The sequence below is a fragment of the Ranitomeya imitator genome, chromosome 1, assembly GCF_032444005.1.
Source record: "Ranitomeya imitator isolate aRanImi1 chromosome 1, aRanImi1.pri, whole genome shotgun sequence".
Lineage (NCBI taxonomy): Eukaryota > Metazoa > Chordata > Amphibia > Anura > Dendrobatidae > Ranitomeya > Ranitomeya imitator.
In genome coordinates this window covers 568,903,262-568,915,765 of record NC_091282.1, presented here as the reverse complement: position 1 = coordinate 568,915,765, position 12,504 = coordinate 568,903,262, and the positions used below count along the sequence as shown (strand labels likewise).

Sequence of the window (12,504 nt, the reverse complement as noted above, 5' to 3'; positions counted from 1 at the left end):
ATATACTACTATACATATTCTAGAATACCCGATGCGTTAGAATCGGGCCACCATCTAGTCCTATATAAAGACCTCATATACCCTGTGTCTTGCATGTTTATATGGATGATGACTACTTGCTTTAGATTTGCAATGGCTGTAGACTTCTCAGTTTTAGGAAACCATTATCATAAAGTCAATGTACATTTAGCAGAGGTCTTTATTAGGGATGAGCGAATATTTCAATCTTTGGTTCGGATTATGATCGCCATATTTGCAATAGTCGCCAAACATAGCGGAACACCATTGGAGTCAATGGGAGTACAGATGAGTGAATATGTTCGCAAACAATCATCAAACATAAATTCAGCACGAATGTGGTAAAAGTATGGCAAATTCGGATTTGGCGATCATTTTCCGAACATATTCACTCATCTCTAGTCTTTATGTCACTGCTACTTTTCTACATCGGATCAACTAGCGGTTCACCTGTTAAAACTACTTGATATACTAATATATTTAAGTCACTCTGAAAGTAAACTCAGTAAAAAAAAAAACAGAATATTTGCTGTATTGTTACCTTCTCGAAGCACGACTTTCTCATAAGAGGGATACTTGGCCTTGCTAGTAATTGCAGACAAATCTTCTCGACTTTTCTTCAAAATTTTTTTGGCTCCCCTAAGGCCTCTCAGCTTCCAAAACTCAGCACGTGGCCCTGAGGATGACTGAGGCTTTAAGACAGTCTCTAAACTGGCATATTGTTCGGCCCTAAAAAATATGTAGGATGTGCAAGATCATAAGTGTGGAAGAGAGCTATACGTTTAATATTGTCTTAAGAGTATGGCAAATTATTTACCTAACACGATTTGGAATAATTCCCTTTTCCATCTCCTTCAAATCACGGGCAACACGTACAGCGAGCCAGCTCCCAATTTTCCCACGGTACAATGTGTCCACAACATGGAAAATCTCACCCCGACCGAAACTCAAGCCAGATGGAGCATCGGCCTCATAATCAAAATGTGTCCGGATGTAGAAGGAATCACCCACATTGGACTTTATCATCTTCCTGTAAACTGTAACAAACAGCTTGTACTATGAGCCCGACACCAAAGAACATACAAAACAGCAAGAAGGGCCATCCACATTGTTAAACTTACTGTCTTCTTTGCCCTGTGTCAGCACTAGAACATCTTCATGCTGTGGCAAGTTCATTAGATATTGTATGGCATCTTCACGTGTCATGTTGTGAAAACTGGTTTCATTTACCTGCAAATGGCGACAGTAAATAGTCAAATTCTTAAATTAGGGAACGCAGTCTACATGGATTGTATGATACAAACAGGCCACACTTTTTTGGCAAATAAAATGTAATATTTATTAAATCCTATTAAAATATATAACCTTATATCAATATAAATTCCAGAAAGAAGTCAGCACAACAGATGGATCAGAGGGGACTGGAAAGATTTAACTAATAGCATGTCAATAAATAGCATAACATTCATACTCAGTCATCTGTTTTGATACTATTGTTATATGTTCAACTAAATGTTCATGAAGTAGGTTTTCCTTTCATCTAAATCATGAATAGAGATATATTAAAATTAAACATCATGTTCTGAATATATTTATGAACTTGCACTTTATAACTAATTTATTTAAGATCAGATTTAATTATATGAACACATGATCATGCTTGAAGATATTTATGCACTTGAACTTTATAATTCATTCATGGTCAGGTTAATGCACTTGTGTGTTATTATTCTTTTTTATTCCTCCACACCCTGACACATCTGCTCCGTGCTCCGAGTTTCCAAGGATGTCGATTATGGTGAGCTGGACTTTGTTTGATGATGTTACTTTTTTATACTTATGATGTTCATGAATTATGTTTTCTGAATGTATTTATGAAATGGCCATGTATTTAATTTAAATTCTCCTTTTGTAGTTTGACATACTATTAATTACATATTTCTAGTCTGAATAAGTCCGTCTATTGTGCGGACTTGTTCCTGAAACTTATATTGATATAAGGATAGATGTTTAATAAATGTTACATTCTATTCACAAATCCAGTGTGGCCTGTTTCTCTTATAGGATCTATTGTATAGTTTATAGCCCACTTTATATTTTGTATGAGCAAAGTTTTGTGAGCTGTGGAGATTAAGACATGCCACTGCCATGTAAACTGTACAAATCTCGGGCAGATTCATTTTTCAAAACAAGTCAGGTAGTTTCTCACTTGCCAATAATACTAGAGGTAACTTATGCTAAAACCATGTAAAGTGCCATGTAGCAAGATCACCTGAAGATACTTGCAGACATTGATGAAAATCTTTATCTTTAGAGTTTGTCCAGGTGCACGTAATATGAAATTCTAATTAGCAGTATTAGAAGGCTGATGTATCTCAATTATTATATCAAGTGTAACAACCTACAAATATTCTTTAAAAATAAAAAAAATGTTGAACAAAAACTACACTTTAAGTATTGAATGTGCAAGCCACCAAATCTCAAGTACAATGGTCACCTGAAGAATTTGATCACCCTCTTTCATCCCTTCTCGAGCTGCAGGGCTTCCCTCTTGAACAGCGGCAACAAATATTCCCACATCATTTCCTCCCGCAAGGCGAAGTCCAATACTTCTTTCCTTCTGAAACTGGACTAGGCGTGCATCAGGACTATACCTTGAAGGTTCATATAAAACAATAAGATGTCAAGCAACTGCTAAATCAGCTATAGCATATACATGTGGCCCCAATGCACACAAGTTTAGAAAAATACAACAACTCATCTGGATTGGTATTTGCCTTACTACAGATTTAAAAAAAAAAAAAAAAAAAATGGTTGAAATTGATCTAGTTCACCTTTATTGCATAAGACTTTGCAATTTATCTAATTGATAAAATTGCATACATCCCTTTGCTCTACAGGTGCGTTTTCAAAGGGTGATGGAAACTGATGGCAACATTTGCCCCATCATTAATATATCTGGAGAGATGTATCTTAGTGATTGACAGAGCTAAAGTTACAGTCACCGGGACTATGATGTGGGCATCGTTGACAATGTAAAATGGCCCATGCCGAGAAGGAACATTCAATATTCAAACATGTACATTGCAAAACAGAAGATCAGTAATAATGTAGACTGTAAAAGGTAGGGAAAAAAATAGAATTACACTTACTGCTAATTCGGTTTCTAAGACCCTCAACGACAGCACCACAGGAAGTTGCCTCCCCATCCTAATGAGGGACAGGAAGCACAAGAGCTTTAAATAGCCCTCCCTCCATCCTCAGTGTCCCGCCCCCCCCCCCCCCCCCCAGAGGACCACACAGAAAGAATGCTTGATTTTTTTTATTAACACCAAGGAATCAAATGAACATAACGGTTCTTAGAGGGAGGAATTACCAGTGCAGTAATGGAGGGACTTAGAAACAAAATTACCGGTATGTGTAATTCTATGTTCACTAATCTCCTCCAAGACAGCACCACTGGAGAAATGCCAAAGAATAACACCTAGGGAGGGACAATAGCTTGGAAGACTTTCCTGCCAAAGGCTAAATCTCTTATAGACATTAGGTCTAATCTGTAATGCTTAAGGTACCGTCACACTGAACGATATCGCTAGCGATCCGTGACGTTGCAGCGTCCTGGCTAGCGATATCGTTCAGTTTGACAGGCAGCAGTGATCAGGATCCTGCTGTGATGTCGTTGGTCGCTGCAAAAAGTCCAGCACTTTATTTCGTCGGTGGACCTCCTGCAGACATCGCTGAATCGGCGTGTGACGCCGATTCAGCGATGTCTTCACTGGTAACCAGGGTAAACATCGGGTTACTAAGCGCAGGGCCGCGCTTAGTAACCCGATGTTTACCCTGGTTACCAGTGTAAAAGTAAAAAAAAACAACCACTACGTACTTACCTTCCGCTGTCTCGTCCCCCGGCGCTGTGCTTCTCTGCACTGGCTGTGAGCGCCGGCCAGTCGGAATGCACAGCGGTGACGTCACCGCTCTGCTTTCCAGGCGCTGTGCTCACAGTCAGTGCAGGAAAGCACAGCGCCGAGGACAGACAGCGGAAGGTAAGTATGTAGTGTTTGTTTTTTTTACTTTTACGATGGTAACCAGGGTAAACATCGGGTTACTAAGCGCGGCCCTGCGCTTAGTAACCCGATGTTTACCCTGGTTACCGGCATCGTTGGTCGCTGGAGAGCTGTCTGTGTGACAGCTCTCCAGCGACCAAACAGCGACGCTGCAGCGATCGACATCGTTGTCGGTATCGCTGCAGCGTCGCTGAGTGTGAAGGTACCTTTAGTAAACGGTGTGGGCTGAGAACCAGATAGCAACTCTGCAGATCTGTTCCATGGAAGCACTGGCCCTTTCAGCCCAAGAGACAGATACAACACTAGTGAAATGAGCCCTTAGTGATTCAGGAGGAGTGTTGTGAATTCTGTGGCTGAGTTCACTTCTGTGGTCACAAGTGGTATTGCAGTCTCTGGGCTTCCTCCCTCAGGTGTTTTGGTGAGCTCGTTGGCTGCCTTGCTATTTAGCTCCACCTGAGTCTGTCTTCCTTGCTCCTTGTCAATGTTCCAGTGTTGGATCTGAGCTACTGCATCTTTCCTTGGGCCTGCTGCTCTGCTAGATAAGTGCTTCTAGTTTGTTTTCTTTTTTTTCTGTCCAGCTTGCTATTGTCTTTTGCTGGAAGCTCTGAGAAGCAGAGGGGTGCACCGCCGTGCTGTTAGTTCGGCACGGTGGGTCTTTTTGCCCCTTTGCGTGGTTTTCGTTTTAGGGTTTTTTGTAGACTGCATAGTTCTCTTTGCTATCCTCGCTCTGTCTAGAATATCGGGCCTCACTTTGCTGAATCTATTTCATTCCTACGTTTGTCTTTTCATCTTGCTAACAGTCATTATATGTGGGGGGCTGCCTATTCCTTTGGGGTATTTCTCTGAGGTAAGTCAGGCTTGTATTTCTATCTTCAGGCTAGTCAGCTCCTCAGGCAGTGCCGAGTTGCATAGGTAGTTGTTAGGCGCAATCCACTGCTGCTTATAGTTGTGTGAGGATAGATCAGGTACTGCAGTCTACAGAGATTCCACGTCTCAGAGCTCGTCCTATTGTTTTTGGTTATTGCCAGATCTCTGTATGTGCGCTGATTACTGCACGCTGTGTTGCCTGATTGCCAGCCATAACAGAGGAGATAAATCTTGATTTTATAGGTTTTCGTGATTACTATTTAAGTTAAACAGAGAGCTCTTGGAGGCTTTCTACCCTTTATTTGGTGCACAGGCTTCTTTCACACTTCAGTTGTTTGGCGTCAGTCACTTCCGACATAGTGACGGATCGACGGATCCGTCACAATTGTTGAGAAAACGGTTCTAACAGATCCGTTTTGTTGACGGATCCGTTACTTGGGGATTGTCTGGGAAAAGAATCTACTTTTTGAGCATGCGCAATTGAAAAAGTGGATTGGGGCGACGGATCTGCCAAAATGACGGTCGCGACAGATCAGTCGCCCATAGGCGGCCATTCTATGGAATGGCGGACGCGACGGATCCGTCGCAATCTGCCATTTCGGCGTTGACAAAAAAACGTTATAATGTCAGTCTATGTCTAGATGACGTCCGCAAAATTTCGACGGATCCGTCGCATGGCGGATGGAACGGACGACCATCCGTCACAATCTGTCGCTAATGCAAGTCTATGGGAAAATAACGGATCTGTAAAAAAAAAAAAAGACGGATCCGTTATTTGAGGAAAATAGCGGTTTTAGACTGACGCCAAACAACTGAAGTGTGAAAGAGGCCACAGTATTGGACTAAAAGGCTTTGATGTTTTCTCCAAGGTCCCGTTTGACTTCAGTAAAAGGGGATGGTTCTCATCTAGAGAATGAAATTCTGCTTCTCTATCGTCCTTTGGGTTCTCACAAAAAAATAAAGACTTATTTCCCGGGATAAGTGAAAGTCAGATGCTACCTTTGGAAAGAAGGTGGGGTCTAGGCAAAGGATTATTCTTTTGGCCAGTATTTTCAAATAAGATTCCTTAATGGATAGGGCCTGTATCTCGCCAACCCTCCTTGCTGTTGTAATGGCTACCAATAGAGACACTTTCAAGGATAGTTTGTCCATTTGGATTTGGTCCATAGGTTCAAAAAGGCAGGATAGTCAGACCCCTCAATATTATATTCAGGTTCCAAGACTGAACTATATTGGACCTTCTTGGACGAATTCTAGTGGCAGCTGTCATGAACTTCTTTATCCATCGGTGGTTTGCCAGGTTTTGGTCAAAGAAGGAACTCTGAGCAGACACCTGGACTTTCAGGGTGCTAAGTTCTAATCAATTTGATAGGCCATCCAGTAGGAAGTCTCATATTCTGGAAATATCAAGATGAAATGGATCGATGGGGGTGGATCCATACCATGCAGAGAAGGTCTTCCATACTTTAGAATAGATCGCATTAGTAACCTGTACTTATGATGGCATCCGAGAGACCTCTGCCTTTCAGTATTGAGGCTTCAGAAGCCAGGCTGCCAAGCATAAACTGTGGGGAGTCGGATGGCAAATTAGACCTTGATGTAGCAGGTCGTGATCTGGGGGAACGGTAGGAGTTCAGAAGTTTCAGAGCCCCAAACCAGCTCCTCTTTGGCCAGAGTGGAGCGATCAGAACGGTTTTGACCCTGTCCGTTCTGACCTTCTGCAAAGTTCATGGTAATAACAGAATTGGAGGGAACACATAGGCCAACCTGAAGTTCTACGGGTGAGAGAAGTCATCCACCCTTGATTAGGGTCTGCTTGGACCTATGGAGAAATAATGATCTACTTTTGTGTTTTGCCGATTTGCAAACAGGTCTACATACGGGTGACCCTATTTCTGTGGTAATTGGAGCATCTTTGTACGGAGGCTCGATTCCCCCGGATTTAGATCCATCCTGCTCAGGAAGTCTGCCTGGATACTGTTGGATCCCTTTAGATGAAGGGCCAACAAGGATAGAAGATGATGTTCCACCCAAAACAAAAAATTCTTGCTGAGATTTGTTGCAGGCTCTCGAATCTTGTGCTGTCCTTATGACGTAGGTGAGCCACTGTGGTCATATTGTCAGAGTAAATTCGGACATGAGTTCCTTGAAGTACAGACTTTGCTACTCTCAGAGCTTCCTCTACCGCTGTTATTTCTCTGAAATTTGAAGATCGGTCGTCCATCTCCTTGTGCCAGACTCCCTGAAATACCTCTCAGATGTAACTGTTCCCCAACCCTTTTTGCTGGCATCCGTTGTTACAGAAAAGACAGGATGTCAAATACAAGGTACCAATCCAAGGTATTAAGAAGAAAAATTAGATTTTTAATCCCATCCTGACTGAGTCCAGGATTTTGCGGTCTGATGTTATTTCCCACCAGTGTGGGAAGAAGCTTGAAATCCTGCCCCCTACCCATTTGGTGTCATTGCCTTTCAGAACATTGGTTCTGAAATACTCAAGCTACTTACCGATAGCGGTGTTTTTCAGGAGCCCATGACCGCACTAACGAGAGAGGGGATCCACCCTTCAGGGACAGGAAGCCTACAGAGATAAAAGGACGGCACCTCTCTCCCGCATCAGTTGGATTACAGAGCATGAGAGGACCTCCTTGGTTAGTAGCACATAAATAATTAACACATTTCACCCTGTGATTAAACTTAAAAATTTATATCAATAAGTGGTGATAAGCCATGTCAGCATAAAGAGAGGGAATATAGGAGTGCTGTCATGGGCTCCTGAAAAACACCGCTACCGGTAAGTAGCTTGAGTACTTATTCAGTCGCCATGACAGCACTAACTAGAGAATTACAGAGAAAAGAGTCTTGGGGAGGGACTACTGCTTCCAGCACCCTTCTACCAAACGTGAGATCGTTGGAGCCACCCAGATCTAATCTATAATGCTTAAAGAAAGTAGATGGAGATGACCATGTGGCCGCCTTACATATATCCTCAATCGACACCTCCGACCTTTCTGCCCAGGAAGTCGCGATGGCCCGAGTGGAATAAGCTCTTATGCCTTCCGGGACTTCTAGGCCACCTGCTGTATAAGCCAAAGAAATCGCTTCCCTAATCCATCTACCTAAGGTGTTCTTGGACACCCTAAACCCTTTCCTGACTCCCTGAAAGTTCTTTATTCATATCCTATCTTTTTTCCAGGGGTCTGTTAAAGATATATACCTAAGTAGACATCTTTTGACATCTAATGAATGGAGTTTGAATTCTTTTTGATTTTTAGGATTAGGACAAAAAGTGGGGAGATTTATTTCCTGAAGTCTGTGGAACTTTGACGCTACCTTCGGAAGATAAATGGGATCAGTTCTTAATACTACCCTATCTTCTCTAAACTGAATGTATGGAGGCTGTCTAGAAAGGGCCTGTAAGTCACTAACTCTCCTCGCAGATGTGAGAGCGACCAAAAGAGCTGTTTTCAAGGACAGGACTGTTATAGGAGCAGATTCTATAGGCTCAAATGGGGCTTCCGTCAAAGCTGTAAGTACCAAGTTTAAGTCCCACGGGGCTAGTTTTTTATTAACCATGGGTCTTGATCTGGCCGCCGCCTTGATAAATCTAGCAATCCAATAATTGTTAGCTAAGTTACAATTGTATAACGCCCCTAAAGCTGACACATGGTCTCTAAGGGTACTTGTAGTTTGCCCCATCTCTAGACCTTTCTGCAGGAACTCCAGAATCTTAGTAATACTGACTTTTTGACGCATCTCTGATCCTGAAACAGTCAAGAACTTTCTCCAGACTAACATAAATATTTGTCGTGGAAACCTTCCTGCTATTTAATAAAGCATTAAAATCCCCTTGTGAAAATCCCCTTTTCTTTAGTAATGACCCCTCAAATTCCACGCCGTCAGATGTAAATTGGACACTCGTGGATGGAGAATTGGACCATGGGAGAGAAGGTCTGGAAGTTCTGGGAGAATGCAAGGCTGAGAAATGGAGATTTTCCTCAGCCACGGAAACCAGTCTCCTGGGCCAGAATGGCGCTATTAGGATTACCCGAGCTCTGTCCTCCCGAATCTTCCTCAGAACAATCGGGATCAAGTTCAGTGGGAGAAAGGCATAGGCTATGTTGAAATGCCATGGAATTAGGAGGGCATCCACCTTGTACGGATTGTCTCTGGGGTTTAGGAAGCAAAACCGGTGACTCTTTGTTCTCTTTGCTGGCGAAGAGGTCTATATCTAGGCACCCCCAAAGAAGTGTGATCTTGTCGAAGACGGTCTGATTGAGAACCCAATCTCCTTGCCCGAGTTTTCTGCGACTTAGGTAATCGGCCATGTTGTTGTGTTTTCCCATTATATGAAGAGATGTGAGTGACAGAAGATAAGTTTTGGCTATTTGCAAGATACGACCCGCCACTTCCATTAAAGATCTGGATCGGGTTCCCCCCTGATGATTAATATAAGCTACAGTTACTTGATTGTCTGAGAATAGCCTGACGTGATGGCCCTGTAAGGACATAAGGAAATAACTCAGAGCTCGTTCTACTGCCAATAACTCTTTAAGGTTAGAGGACAAACTTTGTTCGGAATGTGACCAAACTCCCTGGACCCACATATCACCCATATGTGCTCCCCATCCCCTGGGGCTAGCATCTGTGGTAACTACACGATATATATGGTTTATCCAGGGAACCCCAGTCCGTACGTTTTGTGTGTGTAACCACCAACGTAAGGACTGAATAGAGACATCAAACAAGGAAAAGGTACTATCCAGGTGGCCCTCTTACAGACGAGTATTGCACAATACATCCCACTGTAGGACTCTGGTGTGGTACTGGGCCTAAAGAACCGCCGGGATACACGACGTAAGTGAGCTTAACAGTGACATCGCTCCTCTTAATGTTACCGATGGATTATTAACAACCTTGAGTATTTGCCGTTGAATTTTTTCTACTTTTGTATCCGGTAGACGGCATTCCTGCAACCTTGAGTCCAATATGAGACCCAGGAATTCTTGAACCTTTAGAGGCTGCAAACGTGATTTTTTAAAATTAATAATCCAACCCAACCTTTGTAAGGCTGCAATTACTTTTGCTAGTTGGGTCGAGCAGTGTGATTCTGAGTTACCTATTATCAGTAGGTCATCCAGATATGGAACCACTAGAATATCCTGTTCATGAAGATGTGCCATGACCTCCACCATTATCTTCGTGAACACACAAAGAGCAACTGCAACACCAAAAGGGAGTGCCCTGTATTGGAAGTGTTTAACCGTCCCGCCTAGTAAGACTGCTACCCTTAAATACCGCTGGTGGTCTGCGTGTATAGGGACATGATAATAGGCATCCTTAAGATCTAAGACGACCATAAAACACTTGTCAAACAATAGCTTTATTGTGTTTCACAGACTCCATTTTAAACGATTGGACCCATAGGAATGTATTCAGGCCTTTAAGGTTGATGATGGTGCGAAAAGAATTGTCAAGAAGAGGGGGGAATAAAACCCCTTACCCCTTTGCACTTCAGGAACCTCCACCAATACACCCTTTTGTTGAAGTTCCTGGACCTCAGACTCTAATGCCAGTTGTCCTGTAGGAGAAGAAGGTACAGGTGTTACCAGAAATGTATTATTAGGAATGTTCTGAAAATCAAACTTTAGTCCTGATTTAATAATGTTCAGGACCCATGGGCTACTGGAAATATTAAGCCAAGCCAGATAGAAGGCCAAAAGCCTGCCTCCCATCCGGTCCGGCAGTCATTGTGGCTTTCTGTTGTCCCGAAAGGAATTGAACATGTAGCCTCCACCTTTCTTCCTATTAGTATCATATCTGGGCTTTTCCCTGTTTGACCTTGTACGGTCAAACCATCTTCTGTTAGTGCCCCGCCTGTAGGCGGGTCTTCCCAAGTAGGGGAATCGTTTTTTACTATCCCCCGCTTTTTCTAATAGTTCATCCAGAACTGGACCGAATAGATGCGCCCCTTCACATGGGATGCTGCACAGTTTTGATCTGGCTTGCATGTCCCCCTGCCAACATTTCAGCCAGATGGCTCTACGGGCCGAATTAGAAAGTGCCGCCGATCTGGCCGCCAATTTCACCGAATCTGCTGATGCATCAACAATAAGCTGCTGCCCCCTGAATCATAGGAAGGGAGGATAAGATTTCATTTCTTGGAGTCTTAATTTTAAGCTGATCCTCTAAGCTGTACAGCCATACCATCATAGAGCATGCTGTACAAGTGGCTGCAATTGACGGTCTGAGAGCCCCTGCTGATGTTTCCCACGCTCCCTTAAGAAACACATCGGCTCTCCTGTCTAGTGGGTCCTTTAAAGTTCCTAAATCCTCAAACGGCAGCGAGGATTTCTTGGAAGCCTTAGCCACGGCCGCATCAAGTTTTGGGGCTTTATCCTATGTCGCAGATGCGGTCTCCTCAAATGGATATTTTCTCTTAAATGATGGTGGAAGAGAACCTTTCCTTTCAGGCTTTTTGCACTCTCGTGTAATGAGGGAGCTTACTTTGTTAACTACAGGAAAACATCTACGAGATTTTCGGTCTAGCCCTTTAAACATGCCATCCTGCATAGATTTCTCTGACGGGGTTTCTTCAATTCCTATAGTGTTATTCACTGCCTTGACGAGGCGGTCTATCCGGTCAAACGAAAAGCATGAATAACTGGACTCAGTCTCTGAAGAAGATGATGATGAATGAGAAACCTCTGATTTTAGTTCCCCTGAGTAACTGTCCTCAAATGAACTTGGGGATCTAGGTTCTCTTTCTCTAGATACTCTATTTTGAGATAGGGATTTTGCTGAATCCCTTGACCTCCTGCCTGACCATCTGCCTTAGGCTGGTAGCGAATTCTGGTGTCTCCTCTGCTATTAAACATTGAATACACGGTCCGCATAATTTCCTTATGTGGTCATCCAGGAGAGGAACTCCACACTCAGTACATTCTTTGTGTTTAGATTTAGAGGACTGTTTTTTTCCCTGATAGACATGGAGAGAGGGAATATAAGAGGAGACACACATCACTAAGTGAACTTTCTCGGCAATCACTTACCCCTATAGAAACTGAGTGGTACCATAGATTGCGGGGGGGGGGGGGGGACCCTTTCAGCCGTTGTAACATCCTTACGGCTTGAGGATTTTCTGGCCTTAGATCTTTGATCAGCTCTATCACCTCCAGGACGACTACTGCCACTAGATCGCTGCTGGGTGCTCACTGGGGCTTCTCCAAGGACTGACACTGCTGCTCAGACTGCAACGGTTCCTGCTCCTGAGACTCCATTGTAATATGGAAAAGAAGCATGTGGTAGCCCATTAGGAGTCCTTAAGTAGCCGACCGCTTTAGGTACCTCCCCTGGATGGGGTCAGCAGGTTAATCCAGGTGAACTGCCTGGTACATTGCATATGGGAGGCCCCTCCACCAGAAGCCCGCCCCCACAGTTGTGCCGTATGTCACCCTTAATGACCCCACCTGACCCAGAAACGCCAAGCGCCCGCATCCCCACGCCGTGTACTGCAGGGCGCCGGCATCTTCACCGCCGCGGCCCAACTGCGCAT

General features: G+C 43.6%; 1 protein-coding gene across 5 annotated transcripts in view; it reads right to left on the bottom strand.

The window, feature by feature from the left end:
• Positions 1–12,504, bottom strand: part of TJP3 (tight junction protein 3) — a 77,353-nt gene that overhangs the window by 25,071 nt on the left and 39,778 nt on the right. For all 5 annotated transcript variants that reach the window (XM_069767806.1, XM_069767808.1, XM_069767807.1 and 2 more), the window contains exons 11-14: positions 2,516–2,672; positions 1,140–1,248; positions 836–1,055; positions 560–747 (exon numbers count right to left, since the gene is read on the bottom strand). In XM_069767806.1, the coding sequence (XP_069623907.1) occupies positions 560–747; positions 836–1,055; positions 1,140–1,248; positions 2,516–2,672 (674 nt within the window). The remainder of the gene's footprint in view (positions 1–559; positions 748–835; positions 1,056–1,139; positions 1,249–2,515; positions 2,673–12,504) is intronic.